General features: G+C 36.0%; 4 protein-coding genes and 1 pseudogene across 5 annotated transcripts; 3 read left to right on the forward strand and 2 right to left on the reverse strand.

Moving 5' to 3' along the window:
• Nucleotides 1–806: 806 nt before the first annotated feature.
• On the forward strand, nucleotides 807–2,871 carry LOC108840791 (probable N-acetyltransferase HLS1). Its single transcript, XM_018613609.2, has 3 exons — nucleotides 807–1,203; nucleotides 1,532–1,707; nucleotides 1,810–2,871. Exons 1-3 carry the CDS (start codon nucleotides 1,042–1,044, stop codon nucleotides 2,681–2,683), a joined length of 1,212 nt encoding a protein of 403 aa, XP_018469111.2. The 5' UTR covers nucleotides 807–1,041; the 3' UTR covers nucleotides 2,684–2,871.
• A 3,313-nt stretch (nucleotides 2,872–6,184) lies between these two features.
• On the reverse strand, nucleotides 6,185–8,127 carry LOC108840098 (BTB/POZ and TAZ domain-containing protein 5). The gene is made up of 5 exons (XM_018612922.2): nucleotides 7,871–8,127; nucleotides 7,490–7,748; nucleotides 7,257–7,387; nucleotides 6,838–7,144; nucleotides 6,185–6,749 (listed from the first exon to the last, which is right to left on the reverse strand). Exons 2-5 carry the CDS (start codon nucleotides 7,727–7,729, stop codon nucleotides 6,303–6,305), a joined length of 1,125 nt encoding a protein of 374 aa, XP_018468424.2. The 5' UTR covers nucleotides 7,730–7,748; nucleotides 7,871–8,127; the 3' UTR covers nucleotides 6,185–6,302.
• Nucleotides 8,128–13,320: 5,193 nt separating this feature from the next.
• LOC108825681 (protein SHORT-ROOT) lies at nucleotides 13,321–15,327 on the forward strand. The gene has a single exon (XM_018599016.2). It carries the CDS (start codon nucleotides 13,483–13,485, stop codon nucleotides 15,073–15,075), a length of 1,593 nt encoding a protein of 530 aa, XP_018454518.1. The 5' UTR covers nucleotides 13,321–13,482; the 3' UTR covers nucleotides 15,076–15,327.
• A 1,870-nt stretch (nucleotides 15,328–17,197) lies between these two features.
• LOC108825999 (probable amino-acid acetyltransferase NAGS2, chloroplastic) lies at nucleotides 17,198–19,932 on the reverse strand. The gene is made up of 9 exons (XM_018599365.2): nucleotides 19,403–19,932; nucleotides 19,238–19,325; nucleotides 18,952–19,160; nucleotides 18,714–18,865; nucleotides 18,190–18,640; nucleotides 18,017–18,114; nucleotides 17,831–17,942; nucleotides 17,604–17,763; nucleotides 17,198–17,531 (listed from the first exon to the last, which is right to left on the reverse strand). Exons 1-9 carry the CDS (start codon nucleotides 19,775–19,777, stop codon nucleotides 17,314–17,316), a joined length of 1,863 nt encoding a protein of 620 aa, XP_018454867.1. The 5' UTR covers nucleotides 19,778–19,932; the 3' UTR covers nucleotides 17,198–17,313.
• A 1,016-nt stretch (nucleotides 19,933–20,948) lies between these two features.
• On the forward strand, nucleotides 20,949–22,930 carry LOC130503844 (heptahelical transmembrane protein 4-like; annotated as a pseudogene). Its single transcript, XR_008941036.1, has 4 exons — nucleotides 20,949–21,140; nucleotides 21,338–21,599; nucleotides 21,683–21,926; nucleotides 22,177–22,930. The product of XR_008941036.1 is annotated as a heptahelical transmembrane protein 4-like (transcript).
• The last annotated feature ends 1,572 nt before the right edge of the window (nucleotides 22,931–24,502 follow it).

Raw genomic sequence — 24,502 nt, forward strand, 5'->3', positions numbered from 1 at the left:
GAGTGGTTCCTATTGGTTGGGTGATCCTCTAGGTTCACTCTAGGGGTGAACCCAAGAATAAGTTATACTTCCTCTGTACCATTTTAAGTGATGTTTAAGGTTTTTACACAATTATTAAGAAAATACAAAATTTTATGCACTTTATCTTGGTTATATAAAAATCACATTAAATAAAACAAGTTTAACCAATAACAAAATAGTACATGATTTTGTAATTGGTCACAAAATTTGAATGACATTTAATTTTACCTAGAATAGTGAGAACATCACATATTATGGACCAAAATAAAAATCTTAGAACTTCACTTAAAGTGGAACAGAGGGAGTATATATTTGTCTGGTTTTTTTTTCTTCTTGCATCATCCAACAGAAAACAATTTTCACGATGGTGACATAGCGACGACTCGACTGCTAAATTACATGTTTTATCATATTTTTTTTTCTCTGTGAGGTAGTAATTTAAAAAGAAAATTTGCTGGTTAATTCTTTTAATAATTCCTTTTTTTGGGTCAAAATTCTTTTAATAATTCCTTAATCCGCTAAATAAACAAAAAGAATAGAAGACCTTGAATACTGGTTAGAATTATTACTAGTGAAAGAGTAAAACAAATGGAAACTGTATAAGACTATACATAGGATTGAGAACTTTAAACCTCTATCAATCATGAACTACTCGCCCTCTCCAACTTTTAAACCTCATCATAAATAAAAAGGTAGCCGAATTTTCTTTTTTTAAGTCTTTTTCGATTTCCTTTTACATCCAAATCCTATAAACTCTTATAGCTTCCCTCTTCATTACTTATACCTCACGCTATTACATACGATATAACTTTTCAATAAATGCTTCTCTTTCCTCTCGTATAATCTTCCCTCGCTTCACTCATTTTACACACTCACCTTCCTATCTATATAAACCCTATCTACTTCCCTTACTTCTCTCAAACTCTGTCTTCTTCTTTCTCTTTGCTCTGCTTTCTCTCTCTCTCTCTCTCTCTCTCTCTCTCTCTCTCTCTCTCTCTCTCTCTCTAAAGAAAGCAAAATATGACGGTGGTTAGAGAATACGACCCGAGCAAAGACTTAGCCGGTGTGGAGGATGTGGAGCGACGTTGCGAGGTTGGTCCAAGCGGCAAGCTTTCTCTCTTCACCGACCTTTTGGGTGACCCCATTTGTAGGATCCGACATTCACCTTCTTATCTTATGTTGGTAAATTTCTAACCTTCTAATATGTTTCTTTTACTTCTTTGAAAGTGTCTCTTCTTCTTCTTCTTCCTCCTCTGCTTTGTGAAGCTTAAGGATAAGATGATTTCAAGGATACTTCCAACTTCTCAACTTTTGGTTAATCTAAAAACCCATTTCCATTAATAGAAAATTTTAATTTTAATTCAAGTTCACTCTTGAGTCTTGAAAAGATCAAAAGGCTTATCATTAATTTCTATATTTTGAACCAAGTTGGTCGAGTTAGCTAACTCATAAAGTTAGAAACTTTTCGATTTATTAATAACGGAAAATTTTAATAATATGGTTGTAACAGGTGGCTGAGATGGGTACTGAGAAGAAGGAGATAGTGGGCATGATTAGAGGTTGTATCAAAACCGTTACATGTGGCAAAAAACACGATTTAAATCACAAGTCCCAAAACGACACCGTTAAGCCTCTTTACACAAAACTCGCCTACGTTTTGGGCCTTCGTGTCTCTCCTACTCACAGGTAACGTTCCGTTACTCCCACTAATCACGCAAGTAAAATGATATTTTGATTACCGATTAGGGAAGGTAGCTAATACTAATTATTAACTCGCTAACTATGCAGGAGGCAAGGCATAGCGTTTAAGCTGGTGAAGATGATGGAAGCATGGTTCATGCAGAACGGTGCAGAATATTCGTATATAGCAACTGAAAATGAAAACCAAGCTTCGGTTAATCTTTTCACCGGGAAATGCGGTTACTCCGAGTTTCGTAAACCGTCGATTTTGGTCAATCCGGTTTACGCTCACAAAGTCAACGTCTCGCGTCGTGTCACAGTTATTAAATTGGACCCGGTTGATGCAGAGTCGTTATACCGACTCCGGTTCAGCACAACAGAGTTTTTCCCGCGAGATATTGATTCGGTGCTGAATAACAAACTCTCTCTAGGGACTTTCGTCGCGGTGCCACGTGACAGCTGTTACGGATCCGGGTCTGGATCATGGCCCGGTTCGGCTAAGTTTCTTGAGTACCCGCCGGAGTCATGGGCCGTGTTGAGCGTTTGGAACTGCAAAGACTCGTTCCGGTTAGAGGTCCGTGGTGCGTCGCTGTGGAGGCGTGCAATGGCTAAAACGACTCGCGTGGTTGATAAAACGCTGCCGTTTTTGAAACTTCCTTCGATACCCTCTGTTTTTAAACCGTTTGGGCTTCATTTTATGTACGGGATTGGAGGGGAAGGTCCACGTGCAGCGAAGATGGTGAAGTCTCTGTGCGGACACGCTCACAATCTGGCCAAGGGAGGAGGTTGCGGCGTTTTGGCGACGGAAGTCGCCGGAGAAGAGCCGTTGCGGCGAGGGATACCACACTGGAAAGTGTTATCGTGCGAAAAGGATCTTTGGTGCATTAAACGACTTGGAGAAGACTACAGTGACGGCGCTCTTGGTGATTGGACCAAATCTCCACCTGGCCCTTCTATTTTTGTGGACCCTAGGGAGTTCTAAAGTTTTTCTAAAACGCTTGATAATAGTTTTATTAATCTTCCAGCAGTCCATGTCATATTAGGAGTTGATCTCTTTAAACTCTTTAAGATCTCTTGTTAGGTCTTTTTAGTTTTGTTTATGTTAGTGTTGGTGTTAAAGTAGTGGTAAGAGGCAATATCTCCTACTTTTGGGTTTGTGTCTTCTTGTCTTGTCAATGGATCTAGCTTTAAGACACTTTTTCTCTGGCTATGTTAAAATACCGACGCAGTTTTATTTTAATTATCATGAACGCTTTCATACGTCGGATGAAGTAGTTACGTTCTGTACGAATCTGATCATATTGCAGACAAAATAACAATTATGATAGTAGGAAAATATCAATGTACAGAATGTTATCTACTAATAATGATAACGTTACCACTATTGTGTCATATAACCTGTAAAAGTGCGTTTTTAAATTCCACGTTTTAAAGATAATCTTACCAATATCAAACCATTATTTATATACACTTTTTGAACACCCACTAAAAAACCCATTCAAACTAGCTAGAGAAAAGATTCATTTTAAAGATTGTATAATACTATGATTTGTATATTAGTTTAGTTGTTCATTTTTAGGTGGGATTTGGTTCTCAGTACTTTGCTAATTCGAGATTGATCCTTGATGGATACTGGAGGATAAAACACATTTTGATATCGCAAAATCTTCTGTGTAAATGATATGAATATCAATGTCATGGACCATGCTTTTTCTCCATTCAATGGTCCCGAAAATGTTAAACTGATAGATTTATATGTTTCTTTTGTTGGTTTGCAGTAGCATGGTTGAAACCTTGAATTGGGTTTTTAATTAGAACGTGTCTTTGTCCAAAAGAGGTATTGTCGAGTCGTGAGCACTGAACGAGTCAGGGATAGTTTATACTATAAGGTCTTGTTCATCGCATCATAAGACATGTGGAGATAACATACTACTTTGTGTTTCTGGATTATATTTTAGTTATAAAGATTGTCATATACGTGCGTATGTTGACCGGAGGTTTGGTTTTTAGCTGTTGTGAGTTTATTTCATTTAGCATTTCTTGGCAATATATGTAGGGATGTTTTGATGGTCAATCGGATCCGTTTTTTCTCTAATAAAACATGTAGCCACCATGCATGCAGATTACTTTCTTTTCTTTTTTTTTGCTAAATATGCAGATTTTTTTTTCCAATTGCAGCCTCAATGATCATAGATTTGCGATTTTGTGAATCAGTGTATAGTTTATTGACAAATACAAACCAAAATCCAAAATTGTGTACTCTCTCTACTCTAAAATATAAGATGTTTTAAATGAAAATACAAATATTCTAAAAACTATTTTTATCTAAAAATTTAAAAACACATCTTCTATTTTGAAACATACGAAATTCTCTTTAGTCAAAAAAAAAAACATACGAAATTCTCTAAAACATCACATTCAAAACGGATTGAACATGAATTTTGATTTACCACATATATGTGTGTATATATATATGATATATATATATATAATATTAAAGCTATCTTGGAATTCATTTCTGAAATATACTTGGAGACTAAATATGTTTTCCCTTAAAGCTTATAGCTAGTAAAGAAAGGGCAAGTCTTCACGAGGTTCTCAAGTAGTAGAAGATCAGAGTTATATTATTTAGAGTAATAGTGAAGATGTGAAGATGCAGTAACTGCATCTTCATATAGAAGTGACGTTTAAGGCCACAAAAGCACTAGGATATAGGAATTACGAGTACTTTGTTCAACACCCAAACATCTCATTCACATATATCCCCCACAAAAACATGGCCGCGATATTTATTCGAAGGGAATATTCATTACGCGAGTGCGTCCGCAAGGAAAATGATGTAACATTAGTGAAGCTACATAAATATTTTGTCTTTTGAAATAAAAGAAAGAAAACGACAAAGAAGATTTTCAATACAATGGCAGTGGCAAAGTAAATTAGAAATATCGTTTTTTGTCGGTCTGATTTCTCTACCGCAAGAATAATATGTAAACAAAAATTAACCAAAAACGATAATAATAGCAGTATATAGGATATGTGAATTCAAAAAAACACTTTTTAGAAATTTTAGTTGTAAATTTTATTTTAATGTCTTGCACATTTAATAAATATTATTAAGACACGTACAAAACTTCAAATTAGTACAATAGTTATTTTTCTATTAATCTTTAAAAGGCTTATATATATAAACAAACCATTATATTATTTATTTTTCTAATATTTTAAAACATTTTAATATATTAAGATAATGTTTAGTAAATTAATGTTTATGAAACATATACTATATACATACAGGATTGTAATAAAATTCATGTAAAAGTCACAAAACTCAATAAATGTATATACAGTAAAATCATTATTTTATAGAAAATCTAAAAAATTGTAAAATACATTAATAAAATATTATAGTTCTAATATTGTTAATTTATAGATTTCTTACTGTATATATACACAAGTAATGAAACTATTATGACATTAGACCATCATTATTGGTGTCCCTCCATAAAGTCCCCCAATCTTTTTTTTTTTTTTTTTTTTTTGGTCATGAATGTGTAAGGGCTTTGTAAGGGCAGCCCTTACATAAGAGCTTTCCCTTCATTTTTTGCCTTGGTCCCCTCCCCTTCTCCCTTAAGGGTTTTTTTAAAACCTCCCCAATATTGATGCTCTTAGACATACATCTATTATGTTATGTGCTGTAATCAAAAAGACAAAAATCCATAGAGAATAACGACTTGGGCCGCAGTCCAGTTTTATTTGAAGTTTAAAGTATGTCCGTACGCAAGTCCAAAACAAAGTCAAAGGCCAAAATTTTAGTAGGAAGACCCCTGCAAAAGATAAGTTGCTTTGGTCTTTTTAATTACTTTCTGAAATTTTGATTGTGTGGCTTTTCATTAAGATTTTATGAGAAAAGAAATTCAAAACATGATGAATAAAGGTCTTGCGGAGAAATTTTGGACAAGATTAGTTGCAAAACTATTATGTTATTATGGACAAATCATAAAAGGTTATTTGAAATTTTGAAAACAAGAAAAATGATAATCTTCTTATTATTATTGCTTTTGCTTTCTCTAATGCTTCTTGTTCGCGGAAGAAGACGACTTAACGGAACCAGGACTCGAAGTCCTTGAGCTACTCATCATCTCTCTACTTCTCTCTTTACAAATACCAAACACGCTAGAAACTCCTTGTCCTTCTCCTGTTCTTGATTCTTTGCGAGTCTTAGATTTGCTAACTCACCCTCGGTGTTTTCATCTCTTGTTTTAGCCAGCCATTTTTTTTATCTCTGTTCAATGATTTAAAGACTTGAGAATTTTCGTTTGCCAGTTTCATGATAAAATTATTTCTGTAAGGAAGCTCATAAGACCATTTAGAGAAGCAGAATTGAGTCACTTAAGGAACATCATAAGACCATGTCACAAGAATTCCATAACACTCATGGTATTATGATCAAACACACTCTTTTAAACGAGGTTTGTGATGTAACTAGAGACTGAAAATTGTTTGAATTTCTCTCTCTTTCTCTCTTTACAAAAAAAAAAATCTGCTACCTATGTATATTACATATCTAATCTCTAACTGTATTATGAAATGAAATAATAATTTCACATAGTAACATCAATTGCCTGCAAAAAGAAAGGAGATCCTCCTATTCTCTTGGTGCTCAAAACATTCTTCACCAACAGTTTCCATCTCTTCTCATCTTTCCTGTTTTGTTTCTTCATCCTCTCTTTGAAGCTACTGCAAAGAGGGACTTTACATTGCTCCGAGTCAACGCAGATACGCGAATGTAGCTCAAGAAGCTGCCACATTCTCTTACAACGGCTGCAACCACCAGGGATTGATCTCAGTTTACATACCGCCAAATGTTTCAACAACATCTCCAAACCGTTGCACGCTTGAAACCCACAAGAGACATGCGGGGTTTCGATCTTTGTTGGACCAATCTCTCTGCATCCATCTCTACATATGTGGACAAAAGCTTCCATTGCATCATACAGCTGAGTGTATGTCTGTATCTCTTTCTGTTTCCTGCTTCTTTGCTTCAAGCTCTGAATAAAAAAAAAGACTTATCTGAATCAGACAACTATAAAAGAACAGAACAAGACATAAGCTCCAACGTTTGGTAATTTTACTTACGTTAAGTTCGTAAGAGACAGAGCGTAAGAGCTCTTTGTGAAGACTAGGGTGACTTTGTTTCATCGCTATCCATCCTTGAGAAGTAGAGACTTCTTCAAAGCTCTTTAGAATCATTCTGTGACAGAGAAGACCTAGACGAGGAGCGTCACAGAGAAGAGCTAGCTGAAACACATCAATCACATTCTCTTTGTCGAGCAAAGTGTTTTCGAAATGAGACTCGCACACTCGTTTTAGATGCGGAACCACGTAGACGTGTGATAGCACGAAAAGATGCATTGCGAAATCTTCCATGTCTTGTTTCTCGTAGCTGCACAAGAAACCAAAAGCGTTTTTTTAGGTTAAAATATTGTTATAACCAAAAAAAAAAAGAATTGTTATATAACCAAAGATGTTTTGGTGATTAAGAAGATAAGACTTACCAAGAAGAGTATAAGAAGCGAATGAAAACGCGAACAGCGTCGTGAGGAACGCCGAGGATTGAGATTGATTTGCGGCGAGAGTTTCTCTTATCTTGTTTCATCATTCCTCTAATTACATCAGAAGCCATTCCCTGTTTAATAGATTTAAAAATATGCTTTATTAGATGAATATTCAATATTAAAAATGTTTCATATACCTAATTATTCGATTAAAACATGTTTAAAGAACTTACGATGACGTTAGAATGCGCGTAGATCAAGCCACTATCATCCGTATGGATCAAAACATCAGCTCCATGAGCTTCGTCGAACATACGATCCCATGCATCTCTTGTAGCTTTAGAAGCAAATCTATCGCATTTTTGTACCGTTGACTTCTTCGAACCGGAGTTTGACTTTACTGGAGGAGGAGGAGGTGGTGGCGATGGTGGTCCTGAGGCGTTCTCCGGTGAGATAACGTCGATGTTCTCCATATTTTTTTTTTGTTTTCTTCTGTAACAAGTTATAGGAGAAATCGGATTCAGGAAATTAAATCTAAAAAAATAATAACAAACAAGGATCTAGAGAAACAGATTGATAAATCTACGTAAGAAAATAATAACACGATTACTTACAATATTTTGTAATTGAATTCTGATATTGATAAGTTTAATTTGTTTAACTTTAATTGCAGGTCAGATTAGAAGAAAATTAAAAAAGAATGATTTTCTTCTATATTCACAATTAAACTCTGATTCTTTTTATGTTTTTGAGTTTCTAGATCAAAGATAGAAATATTTTTTCCTGGAAAGAAGACGTTATCTATCGCAGAGAAGAAAAAAAAAAAGGAAAGAATATCGGAGAGGGAAGGAGAAGCAATGGCAAAGACCAATTTATAATTCTATCTTGGTCGGATAAAATTAATTAAAATAGTATTTAATGGTGGAAACTCGGGAATGTGAACTGTGAACACGTCGAAATTGGGTCCCACACAGCTGATCCAGTTTCAAACAGAGATGGGATAACTACTTGCTGATTCATATCCACATCGGACGACCTTTTCTATATCACTCACTTTTTTTATTCTAATCCACTTTTACTTTTTTTTTTGCTCCTTTTTGTCTAAGCTCTCTATATCCAAGTATTTTTAAAATAAGCAAAAGAAAAATAAATCCAAAATTTTGCCTCAATTAATACATATTGTTGGTTAGTCTATAAGTTTCCAGGTATATATTGGTGGCGACGACGTTGTTGGAAAAGATAGACCAGTGTTTTTATTTCTATTAGAATAAACTGTTCACACACGTCTTTTTAAAATTAATAATCTTAAAAGTTGAATTTTTCAATTTCCATTTTGTCAAAGACATGTTCTTTTTCATTCCATACCGACATTTTATTGTATTCAATAAAAGGCTTCCACCATTTTCCAGGATAAATAAAAGTAAACTAAAAAAATTTTGAGTAGATCATTCCATATGTTGTGCTGTTTCTTGCCAATATTACATGTATTTATTTACAAAGATGTGAGCTTCGTGACATCGATACAAACATGTTACAAATACATGGTCAAAACTTTGCACTGAGAGAGGATAGGAAGATGGATAACATGTTTCATTCTGGATAATACGCTAAAGATAAAGGGCATGTATTTGGGTGTATATATGTAAATTGTACTTTTGTTTAGAGATTAGTTTGAATATTTCTATAAGTTCAGAATACTTCATACTAATAAAATAATGATAAAAAACTTGATTGGTAATCGTATATTTTTTCCGTTTTCAGTTTAACTGTTGTAGGAAAAAAAATTGTTTCAAAATAAATATTGTTTTAAAATTTTATCAATAAAATTTTCAAATTTATTTTGTATTGGTTAAAATTTGGTTGAATGTATAGGTAATTATGTTTTTATTTCAGAAATATATAAATCACTTATTTTTTAATACATATGGCAATTAAAATGAAATGAATGGAATGGACTAACTTTCACCCATTCAATTATAATAATATCGCGAAATATGAACCGTTCAAATACATTTAAATAAACAACGTTCGATGTCAGCTCCATTAGTTAAGTCTGGTTGTTTTATAAAATTAAACCATTGTATAATTTAAAGGGACTAGATCAATATTATAATAAGTTAATAACTTTTTTTTTTTTGAACAACCAGACTTAACTAATGAACTGTTCACGTAACCAGATTGTATAATTTAAAGGGACTAGATCAATATTAACTTTTTTTTTTTTTTTTTTTGTTCAAAAAAAAAAAAGTTAATAACTAAAGTGTCATATCCTCTCTTTTTGTTTTGTAACACTAAAGTGTCAAATCCTAGTCACATGTTTATGACTCCCTCGAAGATTTCATTTTTTAGAAAATCGTAAGCGGATTTAGGCTATTCGTGGGCCTTTACAATGTTTTCATTGTGAAGGCATTTAGTGAGCTCTAAGTGGGTTTTCTTACTGTATATATAGCAAATTTTTCTTCATCGTCTCTATGTGTGTATGACTTACTCATACGGCCTAATTCTGCATTGGTCTTTAAGGCCTTACAGATTATGGGCTCTGTTGCCATATTGACTTCTCTAATTCGCCTACCAGATAAACCACCTCAATTAATACACTTTCATTTCTATTATAACCGGTGTTTCTAAAACCGGACCGACCCGACGGTTGGACCGGATTCAATCATAAACCGAATATCTATTCGGGTTGGATCTAATAATTGGTTCGACTATGAACTGTTCACGTAACCAGATTAGATCTCAAAATTATTAAACTCCTAAAACTATCAAAAGTTTATAAATCATTCATATAAACATAAAATTATTAGTTTATATTTATAATATTTTATGTTTAAAATTTATTTATATTTTAATTATTTATTATATTTACTAACATTACTTTTAAATTTATAAAATAAAAATATATTAAACCAGATTATTGAACTAGGTTTGACCCGATTGAACAATATTGAACCGTGATCCAAAAACTTTCCGGTTCAGTTTCTGGTCCGGTTTTATAATCACTAACTATAACTGATTATTACTGTTTGGTATATGTTAGATACAAAATTGTACAATTGAAGAAACACATTACCTGGTGTCACTTATATACATTTTCAGTGGGAATAGTCATGTCAACTTTTTGCGTTAGGTTGATTGAGTTGGTCTTATTAATGTGTGTTCTTTCTACATCATTTGTTCATAGAACTTATATGGTACGAATTGAGTACTCAGAAGTCCCTTTTTAACCTTAATGTGACTGATGGGAGACCTACATGTTATTTTTTGTCTATGGCTTATTGGACGATGACAAAATAGTTAAACAAAGCATGAATTTAAACCATCTTAAAAATCATAAAAATAAGCATTGACCATGCAGAGTGATGTATAATACTCCGCTTTATCTAAGCGTGTATATGCATAACGTAACAAACAAATTATTAGTGCATAAACATGTTTTTATATCTTGACAGGCATAGGTTATGCAATCAACTTTGCATAGATACACTGGCGCATAACTGATACTAATATATATATGAAATAAGCTGGATCTTCAGAAAATGAAGATGAGACTTTTTCCTAGAACGCAATAACAGGTTTCGAGAAATGATATTGGAAACTAAACTGCAAAACACGATAGGCTTCGAATAAAGGGACAGCGATGCAGAGTGTGGGGTTCCTTCTAATAATTGTAGAAGAAACTCAAGAGAACTTGATCTACCAGAGGTGAGGTGATGACTCGTGACAGGTATATATCTACGACATTGTATGTAGCCTAGGCACTAATCTATTCTTATATATTTATAGTATATTTGATCGCTTTGTTCATTTATTGGTCTAGAATTTTAACAAGACGACATGGCATATGTATCTGAATTTGTCTGAAGTTTTGTCACATAGCTTTATTTGATAATATAGTACGGAAGAGTATCAGGATTCGCGAGCATGTGAATTTTGACTGACTAATCACTTAGCTATGTGATATCGTTATTCATTAACCAAAAAAATAAAATTGATATCACGACTTGTTTTTTAGCAAATCTATTGTTCTATTCAATTCCGTTAGTCATTTTTAAAACTGATGATTCCTTCAGTTTGTAGCGGTACTTGTCAATCAAATGTTCCAGTTCTAGAGTTGAGACTTGGGATTTTAAACGAAATTCAACAAATTAAGGGCATGAGCTTGGGGTAGACAATAATGCTTTGTTGCTTTGTATCGAGACAAACGAGAAAATCATGATGAGCTATGCATAAGTGCCGTTGGCTAATTAAGGGTTCTTATATGCATAAACCAATGAACATATGCGTAAAATGAACAGAAAAAAAGCACAACTATCTGAAAAAGTATATAGAATACTAACATCCTCAGGTGGGAAATTCAGAGTGAGGACATTGAAAGGTATATATAGAATCGATACGAAAATAGTATGACTTAGTTAGTGGAGAGTGTTTTTAATTAGAACAATAGGATTGAAGGAGAATAAAACAAATAAGCATGCCCTAGATTCCGGTGATTAATAATTACACCATGTTGTTAAATAAGGGAATGAAATATGACGCATGGTTTGGTTTGTACGGGTTAGTGTGAAAAAACAAATAAAAATATGAATGAAATGAGGAAATCTGGAATACTCAGCAAAGAAGGTATAACGAAGAAGATCAAGAGAGAAAGGGAAGAAAAAGTGGTGGCAGAGAATGGAGAGAGAGGTTAGGAGGCAAAAAAAATGTGGAGCTTTGATGATGTTGATGCACGCCGTCAGCTTTTCTTCACGCCTGCTCCCAGTCACTCACACCTATAAACATTCTCTCTCCGTTATATAAGTATATTCACATGTCTCTAGGTAAATTCTATAACCATATATGCAAACCAGAGTAGCCAAGGACATTTTATAATTTCTATTGGTCTATATATACCATTTCCAATAATTTACTCTAATTTTTATTCTAAAATAGAATAATCCTATAATAGCGTTGTAATATATTTTAATGTAATCTATTTTAGAGCAAAAACTAATATGATGAACAAAAAAAACAATTTACTATATATATAGAATAAACTCAATTTTATTCTATTATGGAGTGAAAAATATAATATCATTGAAATATTTTTACTCTAAATTTTATTTTATAATGGAAAATAGATTGGAACTAGAGATAGGATGTATAGAATAGTCTTTTACTTTTTTCTATTTTACACCATTACCATAGTACTTGAACCAATTTCGTTTCACATATTTGGCCTATACATAAGGAAACAGCTTATTATATACGCCTTGGGGGGGGGGGTATTTTCGTTGTATTATATAACTGTTCAACACGTATCATGTCGTTTTCAATTTTTCTAGGTGTCCAGAATCACATATTCATATACATGTGTGATGTATATGCGTGGTGAATAACCAACGTAATTACAATGTTGCATGAGAGACGTAATGTAGAAGAAGAAATATACGGAGAGGTTAGTCGGGTGGATCGATGTAAAAAGAAGGAAAAGCGAAACCCACTAAGCCATTACATGATATCGACCTTCTTATCCTTTTCTTCTTCTTTTTGAAACTATTGTTTATTTTTTCTCATTTTCTTTTTGTCAGAACTTTTTATACTTGATGAAACCTCCAAACTATCTAACTAATCAATTCCCACGTAAATAAACAATATATAAGTTATATACTTTGTGTAGTTATGACAAGATTGAAGAAGTGCCTAAGAACCACTATAACATTATAAATAACTAAATATTTTATGTAGAATGTAAATGTGAAACTAGTAGGATCGTTGTGTCCATGGTTAATTAATTTGAACGATCATCAGTTAGGGCTATAGTAAAAAAACAAACAAAAACATTCTTGAAAGAGAAAGAATATTGTTTTAATAAGACCCATCTTTTCTCTCTCTAATTATGTCTTCACTAAACCCAATTAGATTCAAACAATCTATTCAGTCCAAAAGATAAACATGGGACAACAATTCGATGCAGAAATATCCTCTTTCCATGCTCCATTGAGTCCATTCTTTCTTTAAATTACTAATACTAATTTTAAAACTCACAAAGACCACCAAACCCATTCTCTACAACTCATATTCATCAAAGATTCACCCACTCCCACCGAAGAAAAAATATATATATATATAAACACATGATGCTGATGCAATATACATAACAAAGTATTAAATCTTAGATATTGTGGGTCTCCCATCTCTCTTGTTGTCCTCTATACATTTTCTTATTCATATTAAAGAGAGAAAAATGGATACTCTCTTTAGGTTAGTCAGTCTCCAACAACAGCAACAATCCGATAGCATCATTACAAATCAATCTTCGCTAAGCAGAACCTCTACCACCACTAGTGGCTCTCCACAAACTGCTTATCACTACAACTACAACAACCTCCCACCAAACGACCTTGTCGAAGAATGCTACAACTTATTCATGGATGAAGAAGACCTTTCCTCTTCTTCCTCTCATCACCACAACAACAATCCTAACAGCTACTACTCTCCTTTCACTACTCCCACCCAATACCATCCCGCCACCTCATCAACCCCTTCCTCCACCGCAGCCGCAGCTGCCTTGGCCTCACCGTACTCCTCCTCCGGCCACCACAATGACCCTTCCGCTTTCTCCATCCCTCAGACTCCTCCTTCCTTCGACGTCTCATCCAATGCAAAGTGGGCAGACTCGATCCTACTCGAAGCCGCACAGGCCTTCTCCGACAAGGACACCGCACGTGCTCAACAAATACTCTGGACGCTCAACGAGCTCTCTTCACCATACGGAGATACCGATCAGAAACTCGCTTCTTACTTCCTCCAAGCTCTCTTCAACCGCATGACCGGTTCAGGCGAACGATGCTACCGAACCATGGTCACCGCTGCATCCACAGAGAAGACTTGCTCCTTCGAGTCAACGCGCAAGACCGTGCTCAAGTTCCAAGAGGTTAGCCCGTGGGCCACGTTTGGACACGTTGCGGCAAATGGAGCGATCTTGGAAGCAGTAGACGGAGAGGCAAAGATCCACATCGTTGACATAAGTTCGACGTTTTGCACTCAATGGCCAACTCTTCTAGAAGCTTTAGCCACGAGGTCAGACGACACGCCACACCTAAGGCTAACCACAGTAGTGGTCGCTAATAAATTCGTCAACGATCAAACGGCGTCGCATCGGATGATGAAAGAGCTTGGGAACCGAATGGAGAAGTTCGCTAGGCTCATGGGAGTTCCTTTTAAATTTAACATTATTCATCACGTTGGAGATTTGTCCGAATTTGATCTCAACGAGCTCGATGTTAAAGCAGACGAGGTCTTGGCCATCAACTGCGTAGGCGCGATGCATGGGATCGCGCCTCGTGGAAACCCTAGAGACGCTGTGATATCTAACTTCCGACGGTTAAGGCCGAGGATTGTGACCATCATCGAAGAAGAAGCTGATCTTTTCGGAGAAGAAGAAGGCTTTGACGATGAGTTCTTGAGATCTTTTGGAGAATGCCTGCGTTGGTTTAGGGTTTGTTTCGAGTCGTTGGAAGAGAGTTTTCCGAGGACGAGCAACGAGAGGCTGATGCTTGAACGTGTGGCGGGACGTGCGATCGTTGATTTGGTGGCTTGTGAGCCGTCGGGTTCCACGGAGAGGAGAGAGACGGCGAGGAAGTGGTCGAGGAGGATGAGGAACGGAGGGTTTGGGGCCGTGGGGTATAGTGATGAAGTGGCGGACGACGTCAGAGCTTTGTTGAGGAGGTATAAAGAAGGAGTTTGGTCGATGGTACCGTGCTCTGATGCCACCGGAATATTCCTTTGTTGGAGAGATCAGCCGGTGGTTTGGGCTAGTGCGTGGCGGCCAACGTAAAAGGGTTTAGGGTTTTTATATTGATATATATGCACGCGCCCTTGTTGGTTAAGATAGTTGTTTCACACGTATGGGAATGGTTAATGATGGCTTGGGATTGAGAGTTTACTACTGAGATAATGCGTTCATAATATGAAATTTGCTTTTCGATATATTTTTTGCTTTCTTCTTTGAGTTAAGTTTTGTGATTAGTTTGATTTATGCTAAAGAATTTAATTTTTCCTCTGTAATGAAGGTGTTATTTTTCGTACACTATAAGCTCTAAACGATATCCTGTTTTTTTTTCTTCTTTTTATTTTTTTAATATGTCAGTCAGCATTTGATATGAATTAGTTACTGTTAAATTGAATGATTAATTTTTTTTTGAATATATGTTAAATTTATTCAAAAGAAAACTACTTTCTTACATCAAGTGCAAACTGTTTTTTGAGAAAACTAGAACTTAATTGTAACCCAAGTCTCTTATCTTGTGGCAAATCACATAAACGATTAACTGGAATTCAGAATTCATAATGGATACGAACGTATATTAATGCTACAGCAGCACTTCAAATTCAGCAAGATTTATTACGAATTTAGGTATATAATTTATTTATTCCATGTTACTAATAGATCAAAGAGAGGTGGTTCTACTTCATTTCATTCTGGTTCTTGTGAAGAGGTTCCTCTACATTCCTCTCCTACTTTGGTTGAGGAATCTTTTTGGTGGAATCTCGTGAATGTAGCTATTATAGTGGCATGCACGCTTCTGAAAGTGTATTAGCTGTTTTTGATCATTCGTAAACATAAACAAATTGTTTATGTTACAAGCAAGTGGCTAGTGTCTAACTACAAGCAATGCAAGCAATTTGACGTTTAGGCAACACCTGAATATTGCAATTATTAACAGTTCTTACCGTTCACATTCTGATGTGTGGTATGTATTGAACAAAAGTAAAATAATCAGCATTCTTTTTTTTGTGCAAACGGGCTTTTATAATTGATTAAGAAATGTTAATGGCCCATAAGGCCTGCTTAGCCACAAGGTCGGCCCTGACATTGTTTAGCCTAGGAATGAAATTGAAACTAATCGACTTGAATGAAAAAGTAGAGTGGTAGATGTCTCGAAGGATTCCAAAAATCTCCGTCTTCATCTCTTTACGGTTGATGATATTGATGAGAGTTTGAGAGTCTGAGGAGAGTGAGATTTCTTCGATCCTGCAAGAGAGGGATTAATTACTCAGAACGGGATAGCTATTCATTTGTCGTTCTTAATGGATACCATTTATTTGTATTGGCTTTGCAGTAATGCATCTTTCAACTTTTGCTTTATAAAAGAGGTAAAGGGACCAATCTTTTTTGTGATCCGTGTATACGTACATATATACATATGTTATGTCTTCAATGGATTGCACATGCATGTACTTAAGAAAGTTCATGTCCCCCTTACCCATCATGTTTTTATTTAGTGAACAGCCCATAAAAAGTAAATAGTAATTGAGATAAATAGTTAGTCCATTGATTCCATCGTTTCAACACTTCCATATATGTGCCTTTTTAATTTAAGAAAATAAAATATGAAAAGTAGTGGGAACTGCTTTTGAGATATGTGGCTGGTTTTACTACAACTCTCTTTCCCTCATCTTTTGACGAGGCTTTGGCCTCCCCATGTTAATGGTACGATCTTTTTAGCTTCGCTTTTTAAGCTAATCTTTTTTCAAAAATCTAGCTTCTTCTGGTCTGTTTTCTTGTTTATAAAGTCATGCAAAAAGCAAATTAATACAATAAAAATCTACTGGCTGTCCCATTTTTGCTTTAATTCGAATCGAAACCTTGCTGGGTCCCTTGTACCACGACTTGACCATTACTCATCGCTAACTACAAAATGCTTCAATTCATAGGGAATATCATAATTAATCCTCATGATGCAAAGGTTTATTTTTAGGGCACTTGAACCTATTTAACTATTTCTTTATGGACGATACTCATGTTAATTTCATTGAAAAATTGATTGTTAACATTTTAAACACGAAATTTATATTTGTTTGTCAGTTTAATGTCGAGTTCGAACTGGGAAATATAACTTCATCCGGTAAGCAGTCTTTTGGTCTCACTAAAGAAGAAGCTGAGAAGATTATGGAGAAACTCAAAGCGGTTGGTGCTACTGTTGTTTTGGAATGAATTTAAAGTCACAAATCCGGAATCAAACAATATGGAAATATTATTACAATATTGCTCAGAGTTTGCTTTCTTGCTGTTTTATATTCTCAGCACTGAAATGCCACTCCGGTCAGGTAGTAACTTTTTCATGTAGTACTTGGATTTTCTAGAGAGGTTAATTCTCTGTCTTCTCTTCTCTGGTATCACCTCGATTGAACATTCTTGAAACCCGCGTCTCACAAACCAATCTGCTGTTCGTGTTGTTAGTAGAAACAGCTTCTCTAACCCGAGTGATGAAGCTTTTTTCTCTATGTAATCTGCAAGAAACAGATTCGTGTGTGTCATTGATGTTTTCTCTAGCTTTTTCGGTAGCTTAAAACGTTTTTTACCTAGCAGTTTATCGCCTTGGCCTTGACCGCGGCAATCTGATGCAACTGCAATGGCTGCTACTTCTCCGCATTTGTCTTCAAAGAAGGGAAACAGAGCTGCACAGGCGATGATCTGACCTTCTCTTTCCACAACCACGAACGACTCCAAAGCTCGCAGTAACTGCACTCAAAGATCAAATCTTTTAACAGCGGAAACGATAAAACACTGAGATGGGTTTGTGTTTAACCTCCTCATCGGTTCTGCGAACCAGAATCCCAGATTCCTCCAAGGGTTTGATGATATGTCTAATGCCCGCAAGATCATCCACTTTGGCATCTCTGGTTCCTTCGTACACATCACTGTGGACAAAATGCACATAACAATCAGTACAGTCACTGTAAGAACGATAAAGACCGAAAACAAATGTGTATACCTAGCAACCATAGTCCCCATTCCATCTCTTTTGAAAAGTTCCAACAACAGAACGCCACTTATAGTACCATCCAACAAGTGTACTCTTTTGACTCCACCCTTCGAACCAAACGGTTTCAGATAAAAATAGTTGCCGGTAAGAAACAAGACAAAAGGTTTTCATTAAACACTCACTCTGCAGACAAACGCAGCAGCAGCCAACTCAGAAAGATAACCGTTTAAACGGCTTAGTCTCTCCTCACCACCGATAGCAAAACCTTGCTCACCGGACCATAATCCGTTCCCATTCTCAAATCCAACACCGTTCTGAAAGATTGGAGTGTGGTTTCCGTTTCCCCAAAATGGTGGTCTCCCGTTATGAGAAGGATAAGTATCCTTGCCGTTGGTGTTGTTGTTGTTGTTAGGAGGTTCGTTGTGATAAGTGATACTTCCATCTCCAACAGCTTTTACATAATTAGCAGCAATGTCGCTTTGTTGTGCCCGTTTTCTCACTAACATATCTGCTTCTTGGAGTGTCAAGAAACTAATCAGATGCCCACTCTCATCAAGAATTGGACCGTCCATAATGCAGATAAGCTTATCTGCTCCTATAGCTAATGCACAAGCTGTAGCAACCTCATAGGTACTGCCCAAGTAAAAAGGACTGTCAATACTAGAAGAGTCTAAATCTTTTTTAAGGTTAAGTAGAGTGAGCATACTTGCAATTCAAAACTTCTCCAGAGCTTGAGTGGCCCAAGTTCCTCAACAAGACTACAGAACCACCATCAAGCCTCTCACAAATCCGATCTACATCGATCTTCTTCACTTCCCCTGTCGCTCCAAAATCAACACCATCAACAACACCTCTTCTCTGTCCCCATCAACAACAAGATAAAATCAGTCATAGAAATTCAAAGTCTGACTGAACGAACAAATGAAGAAAGTAGAAAACCTCACTTTTGCAGCAAAAAAGTTACCAGTATCAACCCTGACACCAATATCATGCAAACGACTACTATCACCATGCCTACGGATATTGCAAATAGAAGGTCCAGGAGATAGTTTGGCCTCAAGCATCACTGATATTGCTCCAGCAGCTTCCTTAGCAGCCTGCAAAGATGCTTCATCAGTTACTCTGTAACGTCCCACATATGTAGCCTCGCGTCCTGCAACTCACCCAATTTTTAGGCTCCTAACCCAACATTGTGACAAAAGTAGAGACAAGGTTTTATCTATTTCTGACCTCTCTCAGACAAAAGCTGGTCAATTTGCTCTTGGGTTCCAGGAACTAGCACAAATCTTATTCCCAGATGATGAAGAAACGCAATGTCCTGCACACAGCTTTAACTGAAACAAACCGTCGAACACTTTGTGTGCATCTTTAACATAAATAGAAAAAAAAAGAAACCTTTAAAATGGGATCACAGTAAGGGCCGGAAATGATCTCGCCGGAGATAACAACGACGAAGGTGCAGCCACGGTGGGCCCATAGATAAGGCCAAGCTTCACGGAACCAACGCACAAACTCTTTGTCGTCAACTGGATGCTCAGCCTCCACATCACCGCCTGCCCTCGTCGCGTAGTCGTACATATTGCATTTCGTTGACAGAGAAGATACAGAAGCAACCGGTCTAAACCATGGAGAGATAAAAACCGGGTAGGGGTTCAGCTTATTATTGTTCGGTCTGAAAGACGAAGGTTCGCTTCTTGTTTGGCGAAATTGGAAAGGAACGTACAAGTTTGAAGAAGAAGCGGAACCTAACAATGCTCCTCGCTCCATCATCTTTAGGAGAATTCAGCTCAAATTTTCTTTAAAAAAATTGAATTAATCCGGCAGGAGACGACGGTATAGAGTCGGAGATGGCGGTGGTAGAGTTTGTGTCTTCACGTGGGGTCAATGTTGTTCCATTCATGTTAATGAAATGATTGGAATTTGGTTCAACCGGTCACTCCTGCTACACTATAGTCAATCTCGGTCTGCATCCTAGGGAAAGTGGGTGTGTTGTGTTCACTGATAAATGGGCTTTTAGTGAATATTTTTGTGTGCTCTAGTGGGCTAAACCCATTTAATGTAATACCATATTGGGCTTTTAAGGAATGTCACTAGAGTAGAGTTTTGAGGAATGTTTTAAATGTTAAAATTGTATAAACCCGTAAGCCCATTTAAAGTGTCACTAGATTGGGCTTTAAGGAATGTTCGTATATTGTCTTTTTTCTTTTTTTGATCAAACCTGTCATGATACAGCTTTTATATAAAGTGAATCATGACTAAAGAGTGACAAGTTACAATCGTCACAATGTGTATATTTTGGGATTACGTACCGACATAAGACTAAAACGTGGAAAATAACAAGCCAAAGAGAACACGAAAATCTCTTGGTTATCCGAATCAAGTAAAGTACATAATATTCCCACGAGACACCTAAAGATACTCACTCCTGCACGGTGGATATTTCATTATGTTGATTGTTACCTGTTAGGTCCTTCATTTATGCAAATCATACATAGACAACTCACTATGACTTTTTTTATCACTGAAACAATTCACTATGTATGTCGCGATGGAGTCACCATCAATCCTTATTTTCCCTTCAAATACTCAAGAAAGCATTGCATGATTAACTGTTTGATTTTTGTTAGATAGCATTTTCATGTAGTTTCTATCAGAAATTTCATCTATTTTCGTATAATTTACGCGCCAAATACCTTAACTTATCTTATAAATTATAACACCTCGAGAAAGAAAAAAAACAAACATTATTGTATTTGTTAATCGAAATCGATGTTTTCCAATTCCTCGTACGGCGAAACATCAAAACTAAATTCTTGGCCCAAACCCAAAAAAAAATAAAAATATAAAAGGGGTCCACGGTAATATATGGAAACAGGAAAAAAAAAACAAGTGGTCCTAATTTGAAAAGATGTAAAAATATCAAACCACAAATATAATAATAGCTTCTTTGTGGTTTCAGAGAGCCTCCTCCTCTTCTTCATCCATTCTTTCTCGTTTTCTCGCCTAACGTATCAAAACAGGATCTCTCTCTCTCTCATCCCTTAAGATCTATTTTGATCCACTTTCATTCCCTCTCTCTTGCTCGTGGTGATCTCCCTCTCGCCAACTCTTGAACACACACTATTGGATTAAGGTAATCTTCTCTCAATTTCCTTTGAACCCTTTCTATATTAAAGCTTATGTCAGATCAAAAGCACGATCCTTTAGCTCAATCTCCACATTTAACTCCATCTCTCTGCTCCGAGTTCTTCGGAAGTTTCTCAAGATTTTACCATAAAGCACTGGTTCACCTTTGAATTAGATTTACATATGTGTTGGTTGAATTGATAGAGACAAAAATGGCAGAAGAGATCAAGGAACGTTTACAACCAACAACAAAGGAGAAGAAGAAACAACAACAAGAACAACACAAAAACGTGAAAGGGAAGAGACTATGGCAGAAAGTCAAGTACCAACTCGTGGAGTACCACGCTTTGCCTGCTTACCTCAGAGACAACGAGTACATCCTTGGCCACTACCGTTCCGAATGGCCCCTCAAACACATCCTCCTCAGCATCTTCTCCATCCACAACGAGACCTTGAATGTCTGGACGTAAGTTTTTGATTTCAACCTTTCTTGTTTTGTATTGTATCCTTTGTTATCAGATCTTGAAATGTATTTTTGGGATTTTGCAGGCACTTGATTGGTTTTTTCCTGTTTCTAGCACTTACTATATACACAGCTACCAAAGTCCCAAGCGTTGTGGATCTTCAGCACCGTTTACCTCATCTCCTCAGGAAAACTGATCTTCACAAACTTCACTCTGACCTCATGTCTCGCCTTCCTTCTTCTCCTTCTAAGTGGCATCTCATGGAGCTTCTCTATAACTGTCTCCCTGACAGATTCTCTCTTGCCAACTCCACCGACATGTGTGTTCTGGTAATCAAGACACAATCTTTCTTGATTATTATAAAGGATATGAATCAGTGTTCTAAAATGTGGTGTTGGCGTCCGCTATACCGTAACATTTTCATGTTATATAGTGTTTTTATGTGATTTTTATAGTTGGGAGTATAATAGCTTTTAGACGGATATTATGCCCTAGATCCTAGACGGATTTTAAATATTAATATTCAAAAAACTAAATTATTAATATCTTTTTTTTTTTTTTTGGTAAATTGCATTGCAGCATTCAGTGAAGGAAGATGTTGCAAACATGATAGCTCCTTTGATCCTCAGGCCAATCACTCGATGGCCCTTCTACGCATTCCTAGGCGGGGCTATGTTCTGTCTATTAGCAAGCAGCACCTGCCACCTCCTCTCCTGTCACTCAGAGCGAGTCTCTTACATAATGCTTAGGCTTGACTACGCTGGGATCGCAGCTCTCATCTCCACTTCCTTCTACCCTCCCGTCTACTACTCTTTCATGTGTGATCCTTTCTTCTGCAACCTCTACTTAGGATTCATTACAATCCTGGGAATCTCCACGGTCCTCGTCTCCCTCCTACCCGTCTTCCAGAGCCCTGAGTTTCGTGTAGTGAGGGCCTCTCTCTTCTTTGGAATGGGGTTCTCCGGAGCGGCACCGATACTACATAAGCTGATCATCTTTTGGGACCAGCCCGAGGCGCTTCACACGACGGGGTATGAGGTTTTGATGGGTTTGCTTTACGGGTTAGGAGCTTTGGTTTATGCGACTAGGATCCCTGAGAGATGGATGCCTGGTAAGTTTTGATATAGCTGGACATAGCCATCAGTTGTTTCATGTTTTGGTGGTTGCCGGTGCCTTCACACATTATAGAGCAGGGCTTGTGTATCTCAAGTGGAGAGACATTGAAGGATGTTGAAAGTATTTGATGGAATCTTCTAATGTTTTTAATCAAACGAAAAAAAATTGGATTGTGTAAAGTGTCTTGATGTGTAAGAAAATGTTATTAGTTTTTCCACTTGTCCTTTGTTCCTAAGCTTAACCATAACTTTAACACAAGGTGGTTTACTCCATGCTTTGCACCATATAGAACATTAGTGAAAATCGGAATAAGAAGAAATAGATTAAGTCGATGAGGGAGGAGGATCTTGGAGAGTTTTGAAGAGTTTGAAAAGAAGTCTTAAACAACACATGGTGGCTATAGTAATCGTGTTAGATTGGCGGGTTGTGTTAAGATATCGCTTGAAAGGCCCAACATGTTAACGTGTTACGTGAGATTAAAGTCAAACTTGAATTTTTATTTTTGGGCCAAAGTTGCCAATATAAAGGCCCTATGCAATACAGGCCACACGATGAATAACTCGAACTCACAGATTCACAGGTGTTAGTTGGTCTATTTCATTTTTTTGTTCTCGGCCCATGATGGAACTACACTCGGAAAACAAAAAATCTCAAACGATACCCGAGAAACCGGCCGAGCTTAAAGTTGTAAAGCAAAAAGAAATAGACACGTAACAATAGGCATGAATAATAGAGAATTGACCATATGCATGCATGGACATACACGAAACACATCTGTCCGTACTGAGATATAACTATTGTTCTAAAAAGCGGTTTAGGTTTAGGCGGCCGTCTAGGCGGTGCTTAGCTGCTAGTCATTATAGGACCGTGACGATTACTCTTTAAACCGTCTAGATAATTATAATATTGTAATAATAAATAATATATAATTTATTGTTAATAAATTTATATTAATATATTGTAATATTTATTCTTATGAAAATAATTTTTATCATATATAAATAATAGTTTTTACTATTATTAAATATAAAATATTACATATATTTAATATATTGCTATAATTTATAAACGCCTAAACTGTTTAACTAATAATCTAGGCGTCCACTTAATCGTTCTAGGCGGTAGGCGTTAGGTCGCCGCCCGCTTAGCGCCTAGAAACTAATGAGAACCCTAATGACGCCACGCGGTAAATCTCAACGAACGTATCCACCACAAACATATAGAAAGCGAAAAGACAGTTCTAAAAAGCCATAATTAGTGGATGCATAACGTCGCTTTGCATCCACCCATTAACTCATACGTAAGCACGCACACACATTAAATAAAAATATGTGTGCATCCATTAACTCATACAAAAACCTACAACACTAAAAACAGAAATAGTTGCTGTTATTACAACTTCTCATGGTAATGTAGAAACGATTTGTGATATATATATACACAATGGTTGTATATATAAACATAAAATATTTACAACTATATTTTTTAGAAAGAATGTCAGATATTCTTTTTGTTTCATAATAATTATCATTTCAACATTCTTTCTTGCTTCACAAAAATATTATTTTAGAATTTCAATGCAAATTATATCTGTTTTCAGCTGAAAATTAATTGCAAATTACATGATTATTAAATAATTTTATTTATCTAAATATTTTTGGTCAAATAAATATAATTAATAGTAACTAAATAATTTTAATAATTTTTTTAATCTGTGTAGAAATGTCAACATATCATTTTTATTAAATAGATAGAATACAAAAATATCAAAATGACTTAGCAACACATT

The sequence above is a fragment of the Raphanus sativus genome, unplaced genomic scaffold (genome assembly GCF_000801105.2).
Source record: "Raphanus sativus cultivar WK10039 unplaced genomic scaffold, ASM80110v3 Scaffold1173, whole genome shotgun sequence".
Taxonomy (NCBI): domain Eukaryota; kingdom Viridiplantae; phylum Streptophyta; class Magnoliopsida; order Brassicales; family Brassicaceae; genus Raphanus; species Raphanus sativus.

Coding starts and splice junctions, on each gene's coding strand:
- LOC108825681 (XM_018599016.2), top strand. CDS start 13,483: ATGGATACTCTCTTTAGGTTAGTCAGTCTCCAACAACAGCAACAATCC.
- LOC108840098 (XM_018612922.2), bottom strand. CDS start 7,729: ATGGAGAACATCGACGTTATCTCACCGGAGAACGCCTCAGGACCACCA. Junction 7,388..7,489: donor ACGCGCATTCTAACGTCATC/GTAAGTTCTTTA, acceptor TCTATTAAACAG/GGAATGGCTTCTGATGTAAT. Junction 6,750..6,837: donor CTGTCTCTTACGAACTTAAC/GTAAGTAAAATT, acceptor TTTTTTATTCAG/AGCTTGAAGCAAAGAAGCAG.
- LOC108840791 (XM_018613609.2), top strand. CDS start 1,042: ATGACGGTGGTTAGAGAATACGACCCGAGCAAAGACTTAGCCGGTGTG. Junction 1,204..1,531: donor CACCTTCTTATCTTATGTTG/GTAAATTTCTAA, acceptor TGGTTGTAACAG/GTGGCTGAGATGGGTACTGA. Junction 1,708..1,809: donor CGTGTCTCTCCTACTCACAG/GTAACGTTCCGT, acceptor CTAACTATGCAG/GAGGCAAGGCATAGCGTTTA.
- LOC108825999 (XM_018599365.2), bottom strand. CDS start 19,777: ATGATGGAGCGAGGAGCATTGTTAGGTTCCGCTTCTTCTTCAAACTTG. Junction 18,866..18,951: donor GTAACTTTTTTGCTGCAAAA/GTGAGGTTTTCT, acceptor TGATGGGGACAG/AGAAGAGGTGTTGTTGATGG. Junction 17,764..17,830: donor TTCGCAGAACCGATGAGGAG/GTTAAACACAAA, acceptor CTTTGAGTGCAG/TTACTGCGAGCTTTGGAGTC.